The 24,385-nt window shown below is 33.0% G+C and overlaps 1 protein-coding gene across 6 annotated transcripts in view; it reads left to right on the top strand.

Annotated features, from left to right (window-relative positions):
* PTPRM (protein tyrosine phosphatase receptor type M) overlaps nucleotides 1-24,385 on the top strand; it is a 938,548-nt gene that overhangs the window by 582,508 nt on the left and 331,655 nt on the right. For 3 of the 6 annotated variants that reach the window (XM_074275249.1, XM_074275231.1, XM_074275235.1), the window contains exons 12-14: nucleotides 2,807-3,080; nucleotides 6,041-6,077; nucleotides 14,938-15,012. In XM_074275249.1, coding sequence (XP_074131350.1) covers nucleotides 2,807-3,080; nucleotides 6,041-6,077; nucleotides 14,938-15,012 — 386 coding nt within the window. The remainder of the gene's footprint in view (nucleotides 1-2,806; nucleotides 3,081-6,040; nucleotides 6,078-14,937; nucleotides 15,013-24,385) is intronic. The other 3 variants (XM_074275258.1, XM_074275239.1, XM_074275241.1) reach the window with 1 other exon arrangement.

Genomic DNA, 24,385 nt, shown 5'->3' with positions numbered 1-24,385 from the left:
TATAAGTGTATACGTATACGTATATAAGTGTATACATATACGTATATAAGTGTATGTATACGTATACACACACACTCATACAACATATTTAAGATTACAGTATATATTTTTATTTGTATATCTCTATATAGATATAGTTTATTGTAGTCTTTTCTGGAGGGAGAGAAATAGGAAAGCAGGGAAAAAAATATTCAGCAGAGAACCAAAGAAAATTTCAAAGGAAGAACAAAAAAGCTGAGTAGCTTTGAAAACAGTGTAAAGGATTTATTACATAGGTTTTGTTGAAATGTACATTAGTTGTTGCTTTTAATTCTTTCATATTCTGCTGTGCACATAAAAATGATCTTTTGTTGCTCTTTTTGGTTGTTCTTTTCTTATTTTGCATTTAAGTTTAAAATGAATTATCAGGAATCCAATACTTAACGTGAAACAAGAAAATTGGATTTACACACATATATTGTATCTAGGTTATACTGTAACACATGCAAAATGTATGAGATTGCCTGTCATCTAGGGGAGGGAGTAGAGGGAGGGAGGGGAAAATCTGGAAAAATGAATACAAGGGATAATGTTATAAAAAAAAATTACTAATGCATATATACTGTCAAAAATGTATAATTATAAAATTAATAAAATAATAATAAAAAAACAATAAGAAATGATGAGCAGGAAAATTTCAAGAAAAACCTGAAGAAGACTTATATGAACTATTGCAAAATGAAATGAGCTGAACTAGAAAAACATCATACACATTTTCAGCACCATTGTGTGATGATCAACTATGAATAACTCAGCTCTTCTTAGCAACGCAATGATCCAAAACAAGTACAAAAGATTCACAAAGGAAAATACAGTCTATAATCTAATAAAGAACTGGTGAACTTTGAAACAAAGAAACAAAACAAAACAAAAAACAACAACAACAACAACAACAAAAAACAACAAAAAAAGAATTACCAGGGTTAATTCACCATTAATAATTAATTAGCTTAATATAAATGTATAAAAGATTTCCTCACAAAGTCAAAATTACATGGATTTAGATCCTGTCCCTAACACATCTGTTGCATGTCTAAAGGAAGTTTTTTAACTTCTCTGAGTCCCATATGATTCCTTAAGACTCTTTAAATTGCACATGCTGATCTGCCTTCTTAGAGAGAGCTTTCTTGCTGGGATAATAATCAGCCCTGGTATAATCTAACAACAGCAAAACAAGAAGAAATTGCAGGAGTAGCAACATCAACTCATTTATGTAGCACCTTAAATTGAAAGAGCATTTTTCTTATGTTTGGTATATGACCCCTATGATGCTCATGCATTATTCAATACAGTCAGCCTCTTTACCCTCACTAACATTTTTACAGTCAGATCTAGTACATGACTATTATGGCTTGTGATTTGTCAAAACACCCCATGTTTCAGTGTATATGTCTTTAGGGAATATACATTTTGTATTATTTTAAAATTAACATATTGTTCTATAAACTCATTTAAATTAAGAAAACACATTCTGATGAAAGAGTCTGTAAATTCATATTCAAGTATATAGAAAACAGCATTTATTTAATCGGTTCGGAATTGCTAACAAGTTTTTAATCATTTGAAAGAAAGATGATGCTTAACAAAAGTTCCATTTTCTTTAACAAAAGAACATGTTTTTGTTTGGGAACAATCAATGGTCATTCACTCAGTGGCAGAAAGAAAGGAAAAGATCCAAAAGGCCTAAATTTGAATCTAGGCTCTGATACTATAATTATTATCTAGATATTCATGAATAAACCTTCTTGTCTCAGTGAGCCCTTGAACATGTTTCTTCATTTATATTTTTCTTTGACATTTAGTTTGATGCATATCATTGATACAGATATTTTCTTCATTGGTACTGATTATGACATGTGATATAAATGGCAATTCGTCCTTGGTCTCTTATCCTGAGCAGTTCTTACACATAGTGTTTCCATAGGTCCTCCATGGAACATCTACGTGATGGGATGGTCACCTTCATAAGGTCTTTTAGAGAAAGTTGGATGGCACATTATCCCTATTATTTTAAAAATGATGATTGAAGTTAAAGCAGAGAGAGAGATGGACCTGGAGTCAGGGAGAGGAACATTCAGATCTGGCCTCAGATACTTATTAGCTATGTAATCCTGGGCAAATCACTGTAAGGCTCACTTTTCTTATCTATAAATGTGCATCATAATAGCACATTTCTTCTAAGGTTGTTGTAGGATTAAATGAAAAAATATTTGTAAAGTACTTTGCAAACCTCAAGGCACCATATGAATACTGTCATCATCACTGTCTTGTAATATAACCAGTCTATTTTCTTTTTAAATAACTAAGTTCCTTGATAAAGTCTTTCAAATTCCTCAGGCTAGCTGTCATCATGGGGGATAATGCTGCAGCCTACTTGTGCTCATCATTTAAATTGCCAATGATCTTTGGAATTATTTGCTATTTTGGTCCTGATATTATGATAGGGCCCCATAACTTGACTCTCTAGGCATGATCAGGATAATAAACCTTCAACTATTTATCTCAAAGATTGTTTTGAGGAAAACATTCTGTAAATCTAAGACAATATAGAAATGCATGGATATCATTTTCCTCCCCAATAACTTCACAGACTTCGTTACTCAATTGGCTTTATCTAGTATTTTCTGTGACTTTCATGTCCCAGCATACTGTGCAATGAGGAACGAAGTTGTAGTAGCCACATTCAGATATCATTAAAAAAAATCTCTGTAGTAGATCTAGAATATGAAAACTTATTGACTTTGATTTTTCTTTTCTCCTTTCTTAGTGTTTACCAAATAGTGGTTGAAGAAGAAAGTCCTCGTAGAACTAAAAAGACGACGGAAATACTGAAATGCTACCCTGTGCCAATTCACTTTCAGAATGCTTCAGTCCTCAACTCTCCATATTATTTTGCTGCAGAGTTTCCAGCAAACAGCCTTCAGGCTGCTCAGCCCTTTACAATTGGTGACAATAGAACATACAATGGCTACTGGAACACTCCTCTTCTCCCCCACAAAAGCTACAGAATTTATTTTCAAGCTGCTAGCAGAGCTAATGGGGTAAGTGTTACATTTAGCTAATCAATATTTATTAAGTTCCTACCATGTCCCAGACACTGGTCTAAGCACTGGGCATACAAAAAAGAGTCAAAAGGACATTCCTTTCCCCAAAGACCTTAGAAACTAATGAGGAGACACAAATGTAAACAAATATATACAGATTAAACTATATACATATGCATACACTTTGTATGTATGTATATATAGTACAACTATGGGTATATATAGGGCTTGTATGTGTGTCACATGTATGATATATTGCTATGTGTTATATAGCATGTTTATATTTTTGTATGGATATACAAGTATAGAAATAGATATAGATGTCTATGGAAATAATTAACAGAAGGGAAGGTACTAGAATTAAGTATGGTTTTGGAAGTCTTCTTGTAGAGATGTGATTTTTAGTTGGGATTTAAAGGATGCCAGGAAACAGGTGATGTTCCAGGATGGGAGACAGTCAAAAACAAAACAAACATAGCTGAGGGACTGAGCATCTTGTTCATAGAACAGCCATGAAGCAGTGTCCCTGTATTGAAGAGTACATGTTAGAAGGTAACATGTAAGAAAACTGGAAAGCTAAGGGGAGACCAGGTTATAAAGGTGTTTGAATGCCAAAGAGAACGTTTTTATTTGTCCTGGAGCTTAAAGAGATAATAGTCAGCTCTGTGCCATTTCTATCATATTTACTATGTTCAGATTAATTAGATGGTAAGACAGACAAGATTGTTAAAAAAAAAAAAAACAGTAGTTTCCATGGCTTTGAACTAAATATGAACAAAGAAGTATAGACTAAACTTTGAGAAAGGCATGTCATTATTATGATGCTTTACTTTCATTCAATAGATGTTGATCAGATAGCTAGTATGAGTCGATATTTGAGACTAAACTCAAGTTCTTTTAGTTTTGGGGGATTTTAGGTTGTATTTTACTCCATGAACCATTTGGGGTTTCTTGGCAAAGATGCTGGACTTGTTAACCATTTCCTTTTCCAGTTCACTTGACAGGTCAGGAAACTGAGGCAAACAGATTTAAGTGACTTGCCCAGTATCAAACACCTAGTGTCTCAGGCCAGATTAAGATTTGAAAGATAAGGCTTCCTCATTCTAAGCCAGTGCTCTATCCACCACTGTACTGTCTAAGCTGCATTCCTTTCCTGTAAGAAGTCTTTCTCAGTCCTTTCCCTCTTAGTTCTTGTTAGTAGTACCTTCTCCCTGAGATTTCCTTCTTTATTAATCTAGATCTATATCTGTATCTATCTATCTATCTATCTGTATCTTGTATGTATGTAATTATTTGTATGTTGCCTTATCCATTAGAAGAAGAGCTTCTTGTGGCCCAGGCTTGTTTTTTGATTCTTTTTCTCTCTTAATACTGTACATGGGATATAGTAACTATTTAATAAACATCTAATGACTGATTCACTGTTTTTTGACTGCTCTTCTTTGTGAAGGGAAGAAAATGGCATGATCAGGAATAATTTCTGACCTCAAAGTTTTTTTTTATATAATCCAGAAAAATTACATTAAAGTTCTGTGACATCAAATTATTGAAAAATCATTTCCATTTGAACATGTGTTTCCAAAAGTTGACTTGTTATGTATGGCTCCTAATAGGCATCTCATCTTCCATATTCTCATGTCTCTAATATGTTTTTCAGTCAGTTGTCAAAATAATTTCCCTAAAGAATAAATTCCCTTACTCAAGAAACTTTGTTTTCACTTGTCTTGCCTTACTGTCCCACACAAGCTCCACATTCCATACAAATTCACTTTTTTCCCTCTTTTCCTAAATCAGCTTTCTATCTCCTACCCCCATATTTCATACAAGTTGTACCCTGCCAGTCTCACTCCTTAACACCTTAGAATTTACTTCTTCCTTACCTCTATTTATTAGAATTCTTATTGTTTTTAAAGACTCCTGCCATTCCTGACCCTTCCACTCTACTATCTTCCTTTCTCTTTACATTTTCATGTACAGACTCATTTGTTTACATGTTTCATGGAAGAGGTGGGAATCCCTTCCAATAACCATCTCAAGCATAGTTCAGAGAGGATGGAGATTGCTTAATAGATTGTTTCTTTACCCTCAGATGATACACCACCACCTAGTACATAGTAGGAATTGGTTAAATGCATATGGAAGGAATATATGAATGAATCTTGCTTAGCCTACAGCTGAGTTACAGCTACAACACACACAGAGCTCATTTTCATTTTGATCCTGCATCTGTCTATTTAGCTTATTTGATCCTAACTCTTTGCTTCTAAAACAAGCTAAGTTTCTTTTTGATATGATTAAATTAGAATTTTTTTTTAAGTTAAAATAGTATCAATAGAATGTATTTGGAATTGAAATAAGAACTTTCATAGGGCTTTTGCTGGGCCCATTTTATTCAGTTATTTCTTCCACAAATCTCCCCATTCCCTTCCCCCGCCCCCCAAAAAATCCCAAGCAAATGGATAAGATTTGACTGTTTCTCTCAACAGCTTGGAAATTGTTTCAACCCACCATAATAGCTTCACTTTGGCAATGCACCGAGACTACAGAACTGTGATTTTTTTAAAAAAAAGTTAAATATAGTTCTTTGAACTGAGCTGTATTCTCTCTTCAGCTTTGTTTGCACAGGAAGATAGTAAGAATTGTTAGAGGTCAGTAAAGCTTCAGAAAGATAACTACACTTTTATGTTTGTTATTCTTATTTCATTTTGAGGGTCAGAGTTAGGTAAGGTCATTTTTGTTGTTGTTGAATGTCTAGTATAATGCATTTTCAGCCTAGAAATATAGCTCAGTGTATGTCATGAAGTAATCAAAACTTCTCCAAAAACAAGAAGGGCTTACCTAATCAATAGCTTTAGACTTGAGCTATAGAGGGTTTTGTTTTTTTTTTTTTGTTGTTGTTGTTGTTGTTTTGGTGAGCTTCTGAATAGTGATCCCTTTTTCCTCTTTATTTGATACAGGAAACCAAAATTGACTGTGTACGGGTGGCCACCAAAGGTAGGTTAAAATTCTGAGGTGCTTTTCTGTATCATAGAAGCTCTTTTACTGAGTATTTTAAACTACTGCAAGTACTGTATAATTTTAAAATATTGATTATATATAGGTATAGTATGATGGAGAGTCTAGAAATAAATTTTTCTGCAGAAATATGTGTTTTTAATATATTATTTCTGGTTTGGGGGCTTTAAAAATTAATGAAGTCTCTTGCTTGTATATCACCTTTATTTCTGAATATACTCCCTTTCCCAATAAACCATCTTTTGCATCACAAAATCAAAAAGAAAGAAGAATAATTCAGAAAAAAAAAACTCCATCACTTTACTGTGATAATATAAACAATGTTCTATATCCATAGGCTTTCACTTGTTCAAAGAAGGGAAGGGAATGAGTCTATTTTCTTAGCTGGTGATTGTTTTAAAGGTTATCTTGTAGGATTATTATGTGATCTCACTATGCTTATTTCTCATCTTTCCATACAATAGAATCATAGTGGTATGCCTTGTAGCTGCTCACATACAAGGTAGTAAAAATTATCCACTATTTCTGAGCAAGTATACAATTTTGTAATTATTCTTAACAAAAAGTAAGTAGAATGTTTATATTGGTGAAGTCAGTATTCCTGGAAACCCTAAAATCCCTACATATTACAGTTTAAAACAGAAGAAATAAATTTGACCTGAGATAACTCATGTCTAGAATAACAGCTGAAATTATATTGTTGAGATAAGTTCAGGACTGCTTGGTATATGTCTTTGTAATACCCTTCCCTTAAATTCTATTAACTCTTGATAATGGACTATGCTAGAAAAAACTCAAATCAATCATTCAAATATTTTTTTTAAAAATTTTAATGTATTTTTGTTTCATATGTCAAATAAGTGGCTACACAATAATATAATTCAAAGTAGTGAATGCACTGGGGTCCTTAAGAGCCATTTTATAAATATATAATATACTTTTAAATCCCTTCATTGAATACCTTGATTTTTTAAAGTAATTGACTATGATGGCAAATAGGATTTCTTTGTTGTTTTCTAGTATTCCTGATTAGTTTTTATAAAATTAATTTTAATTCTTTCTCTTAATATGAAATTAACTCTTATGTTAACTGTTACCTTATATGTTACATACATTATTCCCTGTATTTAATTTAAGTCCTTGACTGATGACCCTTTTAGGCCTCTAGTCTATCTCTGCTATGAAACAGGATTTTGTAAATATCTCTTTATTACTCTCTATATCACCCTGTTTGAAAGAATGAAAGTACCTCCTAAAGTGCCAAATGTAGAATAATAAAACTATCTTACATTCGAATATTTTTTCTGTTTGTTTTTGTTTTTTTTCCAAAACACTCATATTTCTACTTTCATATGTGATTCTTGCAATAATTCTGCTAGGCAGGCAGCACAGGTATTATTGTTATTCCTATTTTAAAGTTGGAAAAACAGATTCACTGAGAAGTTACCCAAGGTCACACAGCTAGTAATGATTAGAATAAGGAATTGAACTGTTATTTCTGACTTCCAATCCAATGTTCTTTCTGTTCCAAATGTACTACTTTTGTCTACCTGATTATGGTATTTCTGTGTTTTATTTATTAAGCCTAATTTCCTGCCATATTTACCACAATAATAATGAACGTTCTGTCATAGTTTTCATTTTGAGAATGATCTAGCAATGTAAGTAACATTAGTGAAGGAAGGAATTCTGAACAGCTTTGCTATTTGCACACCAGATTGTGATAGTGTTTTTCTCCTGTCATTTAGGTTTAATTGATATTGTGGTTTGTTTTACACATCATTAAGGGATGGTTAGATAATCAGTTGACCTCATTGATTAGATAATTCCCAGTCACATTTTTAAGTGATTTGTGAATCTTTACATAGTAACAGACAGATTCTTTAACCTCTATTTGCAAAAGGGGAAGTAAAAATTAGAATGATCATTCCATTGAGCTATTTGTCAATTTTCTTTTCATAAACTCATAGAGCTGGAAACAGCCTTGAGAAAGGTCTTGTCTCCAGGCAAAACTAGCATCCTCTTTGAAATCCCCAGAGGAGGAGATGAAGTGGGCTCCTTTTGCAGGATAATCTTTCACAACTCTTAGAACCAGGAAGTCCTTCATAGTTTTTACTTAAATTCATCTTACAGCCATATTAGTCATTCTATCTTGACTTGTACTAAAATGAAAGAGGGCTTAGAAATAAGAAGGTAGAAAAGCTTAAGACTGAGAACATATTTCTAGACCACATCATAACACTAGACTAAATCACCCTAATTGTTTTTGCTTCACAATGCTGGCATTTAATTAAATTTTTAGCTAATAGAACCACTTTCCCAAGACATGCATTGTATTTCCAAAGATTTCAATGTTCCTCTGAAATAACTGTTGTCAAGTATCTTTACAGAGATAATCCGGAGGTGGTTTTGTTTTCACAAAGAGCTCAATTTGTAATTTCAAGGAAAGGGATATATTTCTTTACAATATATTTTCATGCTATTTATACCTTAATGTTTTGATTATTTTAATCATATGCACAGGGTCTGTTGTGACACTAATCATATCTCATATTAAATTATCATAAAAATTAGACACAGAAAAGACCTAACATGTTTTCCTACAGATCTCCATATCAGAGAGCATCTACTGCAAATGGTGCTCCTTTAAAAAAAAAAAACAAAAGCATACAATCTCTGTAGCTTCCTGATCTGCAGAAATGAATGTACCTATTGATCACTGAATTTCCTATTTCTTAAGTTCCAAGATTCTTATTCAATTCTATAAGCATTTATTAAACACCTACTAGATATAAAGCACTGTGCTTAGTGCTGGGGATAGAAAGACAAAACAAAGAAACAAATAAAAACAAAAGAGACTCAAAACAAAACAAATATATACAATTTACAGAGATAAGTAAATCAGAAAAGTTGCATCATTTAGCTATCATCCTCCTTAATTTTGGATATCCCTTCAAATTTCTGAATTGGGCCTTTTCTCTCCCTTTACACAGCTCTCATATATTTAGCAATAGTCCAATCATCTTTGTGCAGATGCCTCATCTATCTATAAACCCAATTCTAGTTTTTCTCCTGACTTTTAGTGCTTGCTTTACCATTTATCTTTTGGACATTTAAACTGAGTGTCCCCAAGACATTTTAAACTCTAAATGTGCAAAACATAATTTGTGATCCTTCTCCCAAAACTCACCTCCCTATGAGGCTTCTCTATTTCTGTGGAGAACACCATAGTTTTTTCAAGTTTGTAACCTTGATTTTATGCTCATCTCCTTTCTTTCTTTCAGCTCATATAAGTAATTATATGCTAAATCTTAGCATCTCTTTTCCTCTCCATAGTAACTCATAGATGAATCATTCTCTCTGATCACATAGCCATCATCTCAGCTTATCCTTTCTTCATGGAGTCATCTCCAGACATCCTGAGCTATATACCTTGCCACTAGACCCAGCTAGCTGTGAAGGAGAAAGTGAGGATGGTGATATTGCAAAACCCTTCCTTACTTAAATCCAGTTCACTTCCATGTCATGGCATCACTTCCCTGAAGTCATGGTCCTTGAGAACAAAGGACAAACAATTAACCTCTGTGAGTAAGAGGAGGAGCTGACCTACTGGTTGGAAAGATAGCTTTTTTTTCTTCCTCTCAGGGGAAAATGAGAAGCAAGCAAGTTCTACATTTATTTCACAAAATGTTTCAGTGATGGAAAGAAGGAAGGAAAGGAAAGGAAGGACAGAGAGAGAGAAAGGAAGAAAGAGGTGAAGAAAGGGAGGAGGGAAAGAAGGAAGGTAGGAAGGAGGAAGGAACAAAGGAATGAAAGAATGAAGGAAGGGATAGAGGGAGGGAAAGAGGAGTGGAGGGAGCCTTTGTGGAGTATTATACACCTTATAGGTGATTGCTCTACCCAAAGAAATATACATTTTGATTGCTGAAACTTCATAAAATATCTTCAGGTTTATGAGGTAGACTTTTTTTTTTTTTACCTTAAGGGCCATGCCTTAAACCCAAGTTACTCTAACTCTCATTGACTGGCCAATAATAAATCCCAAGCCATATATATCCTACTTGGTCACTGTTTGGGTCCTGATTGGTTTAAAGTGAATATAAATATCATTTGTTTCTGTTTTGCCAGAGACTCTGAGAGTCTTCCTTTTGCGGATTGAGTTTCCTTTTTTCCCTAGGTAAAAGAGACCATTCTCTGCCTAATTTCTTATTTAGCCTTAACCACTGATTGGACATTGCCTCAGTCAAACTGAGACCTGTTAAAAACCTTAGCTAAAAAAGGGTAAGGTTTCCTATCATATCTATTCATCTCCAGTCATCTTGATCTGATCTTTATCTTGCTACTGGACCCAGATGGCTCCAGAGGAGAAAGTGGCACTGGTGATTTTGCACAGCCCTCCCTCAAGTCAGTTCATTTGCATGTCACAGCATCACTTCCTAGATAGCATAGTCATTTTCAAGAAGGAAAGACAAACAACATCCTTTCATCACATCTCCCTGGTTGATTGCAGTAGCCAACTAATACATCTTTGTTACTCAGATCTTTCCCCACTCTAGTCCATTCTCCAAATGGCTATTGAAGAGACTTTCCTCAAGCATATATCCTCAAATACATGTATCATTTTCCTATTCAATCAATTCTACTCACTTTTACTGCATCTAGTACCAAAAATAAATTCCCTTCTTTGACATTTTAAAGCCAAAAATTTTTCAACCTTACCCCAAATGATCTTTTCAAATTCATTAAATATTAGTCCTCTTCCTGAATTCTTGAGATCTAATAAAACTAGCCTTTTCCTATGGAAGATTCCATCTCCCATCTCCATATCTTTGTACTGACTGGCCCCCATGTCTTGAATACACTATCTCTTCACCTTCACTTCACAGAATCCTTCATGTGGTTCAAGGTAAAGTTCAAGTGCTTCATCTACATAAACTCACAAGATCTCCCTAATTACCTAATATTTATTTTATATCCTTTAGGTTTAATCTGTATATGCATACATACACATTATATTCTATGTAATAAATAAGTGTCATACAATATTATTTATAATCTATAATATATGCATAATAATACATCATATAATGCATTATTCTAGCTTCTCCATTAGAATGTAAGCTCTCTGAAGCAGGAATTTTTCAATTTTAACATATATATGATATATAGTATATATACACATACACATATCTATGTGAGTATCTATCCAGGTTCTAGCACAGTGCCTAGGACATAGCGGGTGTTTAATATATCCTTATTGGTTAATTGATTGATAAGTATAAGATAATTTAAGGATGGAAAAAATAAGATGTGCCTTGAAGAAGGTAAAGATTCTAAAAGACAGAAATAAAGAGGAAAGAATGGCAAATTGCTGCATTATACAAGAGAATTTCAATTCTATTTAGATAAATACTTTTTCTAGGCTACTTAATTTTTTTCTATGTTCTGTAGTCAAGGGAACAAATTTTGGCTATTTTAAGAAAATATAACTTATAATATTGTTGTTTTTTTAATCCAACTTCATATTTGTTCACGTTGGATTACTTTTCTGGATCAGTAGACTCTACTCTGTTTTAGATGTCAGATGACTTAGATGTTAGATCACTTCTATATACTTCTTAAATAAATGTTCCTGAAGAAGTTCTTTGTTATGCTAGTTTGGGAAGTTTCAGTCGAACTGAATCAGAAATGACAATATCTTACTTCAGTAAAGAATCTTATTCTGTTAATAAATTCCTGCCAAAATGGTTTATTCATATGTAATTAATCATAAGACATTATGTACCTATCTTGAACAAGTATATTCCAAAAATTTGGAAATTTCTGCCTACGATATAAGACTGGTGTTTTTAGTGTCTATGGGATTTTCTCTGAAGTTGTTAGAAAGCAACATTTTAAATATTCATTTAGATTTGCAAGGTTAACTCAGTTTTGAAATCTAGTTTTATTTGTTTCTTAAATATCTCAACATCCAAAACATATTTTAAAAATTTCTATACATATATATGTAATATATGAATGTATGTGTGTGCAGATATATATGCACATGCACACATACATAAAACATACATATATGTCATTTCAAAGTAATTTCATATTAGGGCTGCATCCTTATTTGAAAGTAGTGAAGCTATGTTTGAACCACTTTACTTGTAACTTTACTTGTGGACAAAAGGATTTACCAATTTATTCCTCCCCCAGCTTGAGTTTTATTAGAAAGTAGAGTAGAATAATTTTTAAAAAGAAGAGAAAACTCAGAAAATGTATCTGCAACACTCTTATCTGAATTCTGTGTTTAAAAGTCACACTATCAAAGGGTGACTTCTGATGCCTAGTGCACATCAAAACTTGCAAATTTTCTATCTCATCCTTCTTCTACCTTATACTGTTGATAGTTGCTATGGTAAATGTGGGCTGCAATTTGCAAATGTTTTAATGGAAGAAATTGTTGCAAAACATTAAGAAACAGTGGAAATATTTTCATTGTTGATCTGATAAATACCAGTTAACTTCCCTGCTTTGGTGGAAGATGAAACTATTTAGAGCTCCACTTGAAAATGTAGTCTTCCTGTTTATTTCATTATTCTAAAAAATAATTTATTTCATTAGTTCCACAATACCACAAGGAATGGAGCCAGGACAAAGAAGTATGTTGCTAAAAGAATGAGAATATCTCTTAAAAGATACAAATCAAGAAGATTCTTTGTTATATAAATAAGTAAACTCTAGGATATCTTAAGGTCAGTGAGATATAAAATCATGTGTTATTTTTTCAAATTTCAGCAGTTCAACTAATACAAAAAATATTGTACATTTCTATTCAAAAATGTTCATAATGAAGTTTTATCTCCTTAATTCCATAAAAGATAAGTCTAATTAAGGTGTATATTACAGCACTGAATTAGGGCATTTTAGTATTTGGTATATCCTAATTTTTTTTTCTTAAGCTCTTTACTGAAAATGTCATGAATATCAGAAATTGATAGTTTTTGCTCAATGCTTAAGAATTTGACCTCAAAAGTATAATAAATTTTAGGTTTTAATACGTTTCAGATTGATTTAAAAATATTCTAAAATACACATATTCTTTCTAACATTGTATTACTAAACAACAAAAACTTCTGAGTAGAACACTGAGCTATCATAAAAATATAAGCTGATATTTATAATGCATGACTATAATGGTAAAAAGAAGTTGAGATGAAGTGATAAAAGTTTCAAATAAATGTCTTTATTTTTAGCAGATATGAAATTTGTTTACCCATGTCTTTGTGAGACAAGTGCTCCTACTTCTAGGTGAGATAAGACAAAATGTTTTTTAAAGTAAAATACTTCAAATATTCCTGTCAATAATATAGTAGCATTTTAGATGTTGCCTGGAATGTTAACTACATATTAATAGTATCAACACACACAGTAACACTCACACAAATGTTAAGGTTTAAAAGCACACACTTTGTAGTAATTCTGGTTTCTATTCCAAATTCAAGTACAGATTATCCTACAACTTGTTTATTCCCTACTTAAAGGACCATGCAAGGGTCTTTAGGGACCTTGGTTCTCTGATCAAAATGATAGATTATTAATCACTCTAGCAACACTGGGATGATTTCATTAATAATGAGTGAAAGACTATTGTAACATTTTAAACTCAGCCTCTGCTTCATTCCAGCTACTTGGAGCAATGCTCTGTTTGAATGTTGCAGAGGGATATTTCAAAATATTATGCAGCAGCAGTTTTGGGTTTAATTGTCTGCAGATGGTAGATGATCTATTTTCCTCACTCGATGCCACATTTCTAATAGCACCCAGGCTGTTCCATGTAAATTAGTAATCTTTCATCTAAGCCTATTCTTAATTTTCCAATATTTTTTCTTTACATCATTTTCCAACTGCATCATGTTAAATCTGACCTTTTAATTTGTATATTTTCCCCCAATATATGTGTGTCACAACTCCTTTAACTACTTAAAGACAGCTGTTGAACTATGCTGGCAAATCAAGAAACTCAAGAGGTCATATCCAGGAACACTAATTCTTTTTCAGACAATTAATAATCATAGCTTTGGGAATGGCAACCAGAAAAAAAATGAGTTTATGTGTGTTCTTGCACTTAATCTTACAGGGAAAGTTTGAACTTGCATTGGAGTTGGAATGAGACTTCTAAATGGAAAAGTTAGATTGATTAGAATTTAATTATGGAATCACATTTTTTTGTTGTTCATGAAGCATTCTATTTTAGCAGACTATTTTAAGAGGCCAAAAACAATTTTGACTTGTATGGAAAACCAAATCTTAATAACCAAAAAGGAAAGGGGAAGGAGAAAAAAAATATCTGAATTGGGAGCAACCTAACATAGTGGTTTGAATACTGGACTCAGAATCAGGAAAATCTGGTTCAGTTCCCACTTCTGATACTTTCTAGCTGTGTGACCATAGGTAAAATGCTTGCTCTCTAAATCTAGTGGAAGAAATGAAATAATAAATCTTTGATTTAATTGAATTAGCAGTAAATTTTGACAAATGCACATTCAGGATTAGATGGACCACTAATTATTTCTGATTAATAGATTAAAAAAAATTTCCTTCAATTGGTCTTGTCTGAACCACAGCCAGAGTCAGTGATTGGTAACAATCTAAAGGCCTCTGAAGACTCTGCATGAAAGAAAAAGAGTGAAGGAAAACCCGTCTTCCTGTGTTTTCTCTTTTTTATTGTGGTTGTTGGAAAACGATTGAGACAACTTGATATAATGACCAAGAATTCTTCTTGCTAGCCTAGCTTCAGTCTGGCTTTTTTTTCCCTCATGCATGCTGACCTGGGAATCTTCCTTTGCCTTAGCTGCGATACTCGTGACTCAGCTTACAACACCATACATTCGCATCGCCCCTGCTGCAGGCGACGAGCAACTAACAGGTCAGACATTCAAGTATAGATGAGTCATCTTGCCCATTTCCTTTTCATTTTCTTCAATTTTGTTTCCCCTTCATATCTCCTTCTTTGCTTATGGATTGTTTACTCCATTTTTAGACCTCTGATTTGGTCCCATACCTTAATTCTCTCATGCTTGGCACTCTTCTATATGTACATTTATATCCATGCATATTTAAAGTTCAATTCCACTGCATGTTTCATTGTGTACCTTGTCTGTGAATATGTTCCTTCTGGCCTAATGTGTTAGAGAAATGAAATTATTCTCAACTTGCAGCATTCACAACATGAAATAGGGTTTTAGTTGAAGTACATGAAGATGTAGTCGTTACATTTTCCAGATAAACATAATAAAACTTAGTAGTAGGAAATTTTTTGTTACCATGCCAAGTTAGATTGCATGTGCATTTACAAATGTGTTAACTTTATACATCTCTTATCTAGTCAGCGTTAGCAAATTGGGGCCACATTATGTTGTTCAAATAGAATTTCATGTGTATAAATTTAGAATAGTAGAGAGTGTATCATTCATAAGTTCTTTCTCAAAGAAAAAGTACTTTTGTATCTATATCTATAGCTATATCATCTGTATAGTGCTTATGTAGGAATAGAACATCTGCAATCCAAATCTACTGAATCACTTTAAGACAGTTCTTAAGCTATAAATGGCTTCATGTCCAGTTTCAGTAGAAAAATGGCCTCTTGATCAGCTTGGGAAATTAGCTTGTTCATTCCAAATAGCTTGAAGGCACTTAATGGCCTCATGTAGAAGAAAGTACAGTAAAATTCTTCAAATGAAAGGTGAGTGAATAGAATATATGAAAGATACCTTAAGTCTAAAGATCATAAAACAACTCAGAGGTGCATCTCTGGTTTCAAACCATAAGTACCCATGCAAGATCCAGACCTTGTTTTATACACACATATACACACACACACACACACACACACACACACACACACACACACATACACACACACATATGAGAGAGAGACATATAAGGTTCATAAAATATAAACCCGAATAAGCATTTCCACTGAAGCATCCCTTTTCTACTATTAAAAAAAATACTATGCATAAAAATTATTCTTTACTAAAAAAAAAAATAAAGAAAAAAGAAACTTTAATAGTAGGAACACACCACAAATATTTTCTATGAAACTTGTTCTTCTATATGTAAAGCCAGAGAATTCAGAGAATTATAGAGTGACAGCTTAAAGTAATGAAATTCAAACTCCCTATCACTTTATGGGTGAAATTCTACATGTATGCTATATGTCCCCTGGAAGCTTTCAAGCTATTCTCCTAGAAGATATCTCCTTGCTCTCAGCTAAAACTCTTGAATTTTGGCTGCCTCTTTGATCATCTGAGATAATTTTCATATTTATCCACTAGGGTGCTTTTCTACTCTGTAAAATACCGATTCCTTTCTTTTCCTGATTAACAGGGATTTCTTTGTTTTCAGAGAAACGTTTCTTCCTATAAGAAATGAACAAATGTGACTAAGTGTCAGGCCTGAGGGTGATCTGGATGTTGGAATCCTTAAGGAAGATCAAACTATCAGTAACATTTGAACCATCAAAACTTTCATGACCTGGAAGCATTCTATTATATAATTAAAGAGTCACTCTTTTAAAAAAATTAGTCTCATTGTATTATGCAATCAGGACTTTACCAATTAGAAGCAGAATGAAACACAACCTTTTTGGTTTATGTCTGTCATTAGCCAAATTCAGATGTAACATATAATCCATTAGATATTAATTAAGTAAAGGAAGAACTGCCTTCTTATGGTTTCCATAAACCCATTGACACTCTTATATGTGGACTCTGCAAAAGTTATCTCCAGGTTGAAGGAATATTTTGATTACATATTCACTCAAAACCATAGTTTAGGAATATCTACTCATGATTTTATCAAGCCATAAGACAATTTAAAGCAAAAGATATTTACTAAACAGTACAGTAAATAATAAAGAAAATTTCCCTTATACACACAAGAAAATATACGTCCACATATTTCAAGGGTACTAGTAGAAGGAAGACATGGTCAACAACTGTTTACATTAGGGGCCATACACATAACTAAGAGAGCTCATGTTTCTGGGATTCTGAGAATAATCCCTCTTTGGCCCCCTCCCAGGTTTCCTTTAGAGAGGTGTTAATGTCTGCTCCTGGCCAGGTAGAGATGTTAAACTTCACATTGCCATTCTACATTCGGTGATTATTTTACTCTGTTAGCATTCATTGGTCCACCACAGTTGGGCTGTTGTTTGCTATACTGCTTTTGCCACCATCTTCCAGGCTTCACTTGTTATAAGTTATTTTGACTTGTAGGCAAAAGAATATACTGACTCTTAGATTATAACCCTAAAGCTTTTATGTCTGTGAAACTGAGAGCCAGGCTAAATAGTCAGTCAAAAAAAGTTTTTAAGCATTAAGTATTTGGCACTCCTTTGCATCTGCATTAGCTACTCTCCAATCCTCAAAGTTCTATATGATTTGGTGGTAGAAAATTCCTTTTAACTCCCATTTATTTCTGTTATATTAATTATGATCTGTTCAGACACTATTGAGAAAGAAAAATTCAAAAAGTAGCAGGGTAGAGATGGAGATTTTCTTCTTATTTCCCAGCCAGTAAAAAAGTGACTTTATTTATATTACATTTATTAACAATTTAAGCATCTTTCTGTTCAATGTACCAACTTTATTCCCTGAAATGCAAAAATGAAATGTGATACAGTTCTTGCCTTCAAGGAAATTATTTTCTACTAGGGAAGACACAGTGTACAAAAGTATTTAGATTAGAATGTGATAAAGGAAATAAACTCTAGAAAAAAATTTAGTTGGGAGAAAATAATTAGGAAAAACTTCACAAAGGAGATAATGCTTGAATTGGATGTGCCTTGAACAAAGATTTTAGTAGTAGAGATGAGGAGTGACTCTATTCTAGCATGATGAATAGCCTTTGTGAATGTGCAAAGGCAAGAAACAATAGACCACATCAGGGTAGAGAAGGAGCCCCTGTATTGGGGAAAAATATTTGAAGGAGAATGATGTTTTAAGTAAGGCTAAGAAAAAAAACAACAATAAATTGTAATCAGATTAAAGAGGACTAAAGAGGCTGTTAATCATTTGTTTCAGTCATTTAAAACTATAATCCTATTGTGGATTTTCTTGGCAAAGATATTGGAATGGTTTGCCATTTCCTTCTCCATTTCATTTACAGATGAGGAAACTGAGGTACACAGAGTGAAATGACTTGAGGATTTGGGTAGGGTTACATAGCTAGTAAAAGTCTGGATTTAAATAATATATTCCTCAGTTCAAGCTTGGTGATTGACTAACTGTGCCACAAAAGGCAGCAGAGAATCACTAAAGATTTATCAATTTTTCAGTCATTTGGTCAAACCTAGGCTTTAGGAAGGTTGTTGAAAAATGTTATATGAGTAACAGAATGTGGTAAGATACTAAATTTGAATTGTGGCTTTGCAAGTAGACAGATCTCTAAAGAAAAAAAAAAGAAGATAAATGTGAGGAATATTATGAAGATAGATTCAACAGCATTTGACAACAACCAAGAAAGAGGAGTCAAAAACTATATCATTAGGAATTTGGGAAGGCTGAAAGATTTTTTGTTTCATGAGAAGTAAAGAAGTTGGGAGAAAAGTTAACCTTGTTTTAAACATGTTGAATTTCAAGATTCAATGAGATACATCCAGGTAGAGCCATATAATGACTGGTTGAATATGGGAGATGTCAACCAAAGGGGGAGATAAGGGTTTGATATATAGATTTGAGAATCTTTTTCATAAGTCTAAAGATTGTATGTTACTTTGGTCACCAATGAAAACATATCAAAAGAGAAGAGGATCCAACATAAAGTACTGTTTGATGTCCATCCTTCAGGGATGGGAGGAGGATAATGAAGGAATGAAATAGATAGAATAAGTAGTCTACTGTGAAGGAATAAGAAGCAGAAATAAGTAGGGTCACAGAAGCCAAGCAAATATAGGATTTTCAAGCAAAAGTGAAAGTCAGACACATTGAATACTGCACAAAGTTCAATTGCAATGAATACCAAGAAGAAGCCGTCAGAGACACATAGAGAGAAAATTGAATGCAAATCTGGCTTTAGACACCTGCCAAATATTTGATTCTAGACAAGTCACTGATCCTGTGTGCAAAATGGAGATAATAATAACCTATCTTAACCTAACCCCCCTCCAGGGTTCTTATGAGAACAAAAATATTTTACAAAATATTTTGCAACAATATACTTTGCAAACCTTAACATGCTATAAATACTAGCTATTTAGAGATCATTGGTAATATGCAAGTATGAAATTTAAAAAGAATATTGGGGTCAGAACCCAAATTGAAATGAGTTCATGAAAAAATTGATAACAAAGAGATACAGCAAGTATGGTCTGTTCTTTCTAAGAGTTTAGGAATGAAAGAGAGCAGTCCTATGGGATATTTCTGACTATAATAAGGTCAAATAAGTTTTGTTTTATTTTGTTTTAACGATAGAAAAGCCTTCAGAATGTTTGCAAGCAGTGGAGAAGGAGGCAGCAGAAATAGAGATATCCTGAAGGTGCAAGGTTAGAGTTCAGACTGGTCAATTGGGTAACTTCTAGGAATGATTAGAATGTTTGATCATTGTACCAATGGAGAAGTCAATTTAGGGCCAGGAGTAGAGCCATCTCATGATAAATCACAATTTATACATTTGTTCACTCATTCAATGTCATGGTACAGCCTCACCTGATTTATTGGAGAGACCTTTGATACAAAAAAAAAATTAAAACCCAGACAATGCTAAGCATTGTTGATCCTAAAACAAAAATAAATTGGACCTTGCCCTCAAAGAGCTTACATTCATTCTATTTAGGAGCTTATAAGATAGTTTTTATAGTGCTATGTATCATGTCTTTTGGTTCCTTATAGAGTTGCAATATACTTAAAACACAACTTCAAACTAATTTCTTCTTAGTACATGAACATATCTACAGAGACATCCCAAATATGATTTTTATTTCTATCGTCCTTTCCATTTATATTAGTCATTAAAGCTCTTTTTTTTTCTTTTTAGCAATAGTATTAATTTCACCATTTTTGTTTTTGCCCACACTGCAGAGTTGATTACCAAAATGAATACCTAACTTTATGAAGAGTTTTTGTTTATATTGTTCCCCAGATGTTTTGGCACTGGACAACTTTTTACAAACACAATAAAAAAACAACAACATATATAGACACACAAACATATACACATACACACACACACACATACATCCTTATACTTGAGCAGTTTATATCACCAATATCTGGGGAAGTTAAGGGAGCACAGCAGCCATGGGAAGTGATCAAAGAATTGTGTTTTTTACATCTGGTTCCATTGTTTCGAGTGTGCTCAAGAAAACATGTTATTTAACATGTGGGAGCCACCCAGCAGTTATAGTTCTAATTTGTTCCCCGATTCAGCATTGTGCCCAAACTTTATTGAGACTGTATCATGTAGGAGTTGAGTTTCAAAGAATGATTCTTCTAGATTTGTCTTTTGTTGCAATTGAACTAATCTATTTCTGCTACAAATTATAAACTGGGTACAGCATGATGGAACAGAAAAGAAGTGCTCAATACTTAACCTCACTAAACTTCAGTTTTTTCATATGTAAAATGAAATAATTTGACTGGAGAGTTCCTTTTTCTACCTCTAAATTGCTCATTCAAATACAGCCCTCAGGATGGTCTAAGCACCTAACTTGAAATATTAATACCTAATTTCAGAACTGGATTTGTCACTTGCTAGTTGTGGTACATTGGGAATTATTTGACTCCTCTGGACCTCAGTTTCTTTATCTGTGAAATGAGAGTGTTGGATTAGATTAGCTTTATCTTTTCATCTCTAGGAACTTTTGTAATTTTTTGTGGCAAGGAAATTAGCAACCCTGTTGTAAATTTGTTCTAGTAAGCCAAATCTGGAGTATCATATTTACTCCTGGACATTACTTTTTAGGAATGACATTAGCAAGAACATAAGGAACGTGGAGAGGACAGGATGATGAGAGACCTGGAGGTCAATTGAAAAAAAACAAACAAAAAACTGGGAGTGTTTCTCTTGGAGAAGAAATGTCTTAGGGAAGGAGGGGAGGATAAGAGATGATTTTACTATTTTCAGTTTTATAGGGCTGTCATCTTGAAAAGGGACTAGATTTATTTTGGCCCCTTGGAGACAAAACTAAGAGAATTTATAAATAGAATAATAGTCTTACCTTATTCTAGCAAAAGTTCAATAAACAGAGTTGTAATACTCATTTACAATCAGAACACTGAATTAGTTGGCCTCTGAGGCTAGGTGGGAAAAGCAGTGGATTGAGCCCTGGGATTGGAATCAGGGAAGAAGTGGATTCAAATCTAAAAAGTCACTTAAACTGTGTCTGTCCCAGCTTTCTCAACTTTAAATGGGGATTGTAAATAACACTTACCCTCCAGGATTGCTGAGAGGATCAAATGAAATAATATCTTTAAAATGTTTAACAAAGTATCTGGCACATAGTAAGTGGCTAATAAATGCTTTTTCTCTTCCCCCTCCTGAAGATCTTCCAGATGTAAATCTCTGAGACTTTGATCCTAATTACATAACTAAAGAGCCATCCAAGAGTACAAGATATTATTAGGCTTGAAGGAATGTACCATTTTGTGTCTGCCTTCAAACAGAGAATGGATGGTGATTACCAGTAGTAAAGAAGGAAGAGTTCCTCAGGAATGGAAGTCCCATCCTTTATAGTACACAACACTGCAATTCTAAGGTGGTTCTAGTGGCTTTCTCTACTAGTCTGCTTCAAAACAACAAGGGTCTTCTAGGTCTTCAGATTTTAATTAGTGGGAATATGGTTTGATTGATTTATCCGAACACTTCATGCATATAAAATTTTTGCCACTTCATCTGAGGTTTCCTGTCAATCCTAATCCATAGAACCCTATAAACTGACTTGACCCACAAAGACCAGGATCTCAAACTCAGTAAAACAACAACTGAGTTCAGGTTTTGGTATAGTTTTGTGATATTCCAAACTATTCATTTGAGAAAATATTTGACTCATATACTTTAGGATTTCAGGGGTGGGATGGGGGGAAATGCTCCTTTTTTTCTTTTTTACTTTTGTAAGATTTGGGGTTTTTATTGAGAAGAATCTTTCATTTGTTTGATGCTTAATTTTTTAAAGGAGTTAAAATTTAGCAATTTACAGAATTATTGTAGTTTTTCCACCTTGGGGTTCTCGAATTTTACCTGAACTTTCACAGGTCTAAGCCTGTGAGAAATTGGTCAGAGATCTGTGTAGCTGTTTAGAAAAAAGCTCTAGGGTACAGACTCTCTAATAACATCCACTAAAATCAGGCCATATAGTACTCCCCTCCCCCATTCTGGTAGCTCAATCAAGATGTTATTAGTAAAAGAGAACTAGAATTTGGAACTAGTTTAAAATATGAGAGATCTGTGTGTTGTTTAAATAATGTTCTTACCTACAACATATTTCCTCACAATGAAAGAAACTACACTAAAAGTATCAGTAAATTAAAGAGAGTTTTACCTCATTATAGCATAGTAGATAATAAATTTTGAACTTGGGTTAAAAAGAGCTGTATTCAAAACCTGCTTTTAATGCTTACCAGCACTGTGACCATAAAAAAGTCCTTAAGTCTTGCCAATCTTTAGTTTGCTCATCTGTAAATTGATGAAGCCTAGCTGTGTGAAATTGATGATAACCTCAAAAGTTATTTTTGGGCATAAATTTATACAGTGCTTTACAAACTTTAAGTGCTATTTAATGTCAGATATTTTGGCTCTCTTCCTTTGACATCTGTAAAATTTAATACTCTAGTGAAAAATACTGGACATATTGATAGATTCTCAGTCCATTTTTCTTCTTTTTCGATGCATTTTTCTTGGTTAAAAATGTGTCGCAGTTACTTTGTTGTATATTAAGGGTTTTTTTGGTTCATAATTTAATAACCCAGCTTGCAACCATATGCTAAGAAGAAAAATTCCTGTAAACATTGTTTTTATTTACCAGTTTGGTTAGTACACACAACTAGAAGTATAAGGTCTATGTCCAGAAGTATTTATAAATAAAATAGCAGTTATTATTCAAGTTCAAAATATGCCATATTTTGAATAAGTTTTTGCTACATAAAAATTAGTACTTAATTTTAAAAAAAAAGAGCACTAGCTTGTGGTTAACACAAACACAATTTACCATTTCAAAGAAAAACTTTTTTTTCATTTATCATGTTTTCCTTGAAGAAATGCTCATTCCTTCTTGTCTTATAAAAAATAAACTGAGTTCTTTTAATTGTAAAATGTAAACCTACAATTTGCTGAATTAATTTGCATCCTATAACAATCACTCAATTGTACAAGTGATGGTTTTCCAACTTAAGTTCCAGCTATTAGGCAGAACTCATTTTCCCACCAAATGTGATCTCTTTTTTTGCATGTAAAAAAATATTTCCATGTTAGCCTGTATTATGACAAAATAACTGATTATCTGAACATCTTTGATTTGCATATAACTTCATTTAAAGAAATTTCATAAATGTATCAAAATAAAATTAAATAACTTTGATTTTTTGTATACAAATACAGATTAGTAAAAACTACATTTAAACTACAGATTGGTTAATTCAAAATAGTATAAATTCAGAGCCACTATTATTTCTCTGCCTTATCATTCTTTAGTAAAATAATTTAAGTAATCCTAAAATACTTAAATGAAGCTATGTTTTCATAGCAACCTATCATGTCCATCCGTCTTATATTACTTTTGGCTGTATGTTTGCCACATAAGTGGCACAGTTTGCCACAGAAGGTCCATCCCACATTGGAAGCATTCCTTGTTGTATCCTGACATTAGGATGATGCCAGTAGAACATTTAAATTGTCCACTTGCCCTCTTTATCCTGTGTGCAGCTCATCTTCATTTTCTGTCATTCATTTTTCTAATTACATTTTCCTCTCTTGTTATACTTTTTACTTGTTACACTGTTTACTTAAATAATTTATTATAGATTGCAGTTCTATCACATATACACTGAGCTTCTCTTTTGCCTTCTGGATAATACTGATTTTAAGTGGATGGATGATAATTTTAAATGTATGGGTGATACTGATTTTAACTTTTATTTTGACTGTTGTATCTCATACTACACAATTATATAAGAACATTAGTGGAATATAAATATTGAAAATATGAGGATTTGTGGAAATAATTTAAGTTCAAGAAAGGAATTTTTCAAATTTTTAAAGGCACTCTATCTTACTCTTCCCCTTGTTTAATTCTGAACTCATGT

This window comes from Sminthopsis crassicaudata, chromosome 1 (genome assembly GCF_048593235.1).
Source record: "Sminthopsis crassicaudata isolate SCR6 chromosome 1, ASM4859323v1, whole genome shotgun sequence".
Lineage (NCBI taxonomy): Eukaryota > Metazoa > Chordata > Mammalia > Dasyuromorphia > Dasyuridae > Sminthopsis > Sminthopsis crassicaudata.
The sequence above is the reverse complement of the archived record's forward strand: the minus strand, read 5'-3'. Positions and strand labels throughout refer to the sequence as shown.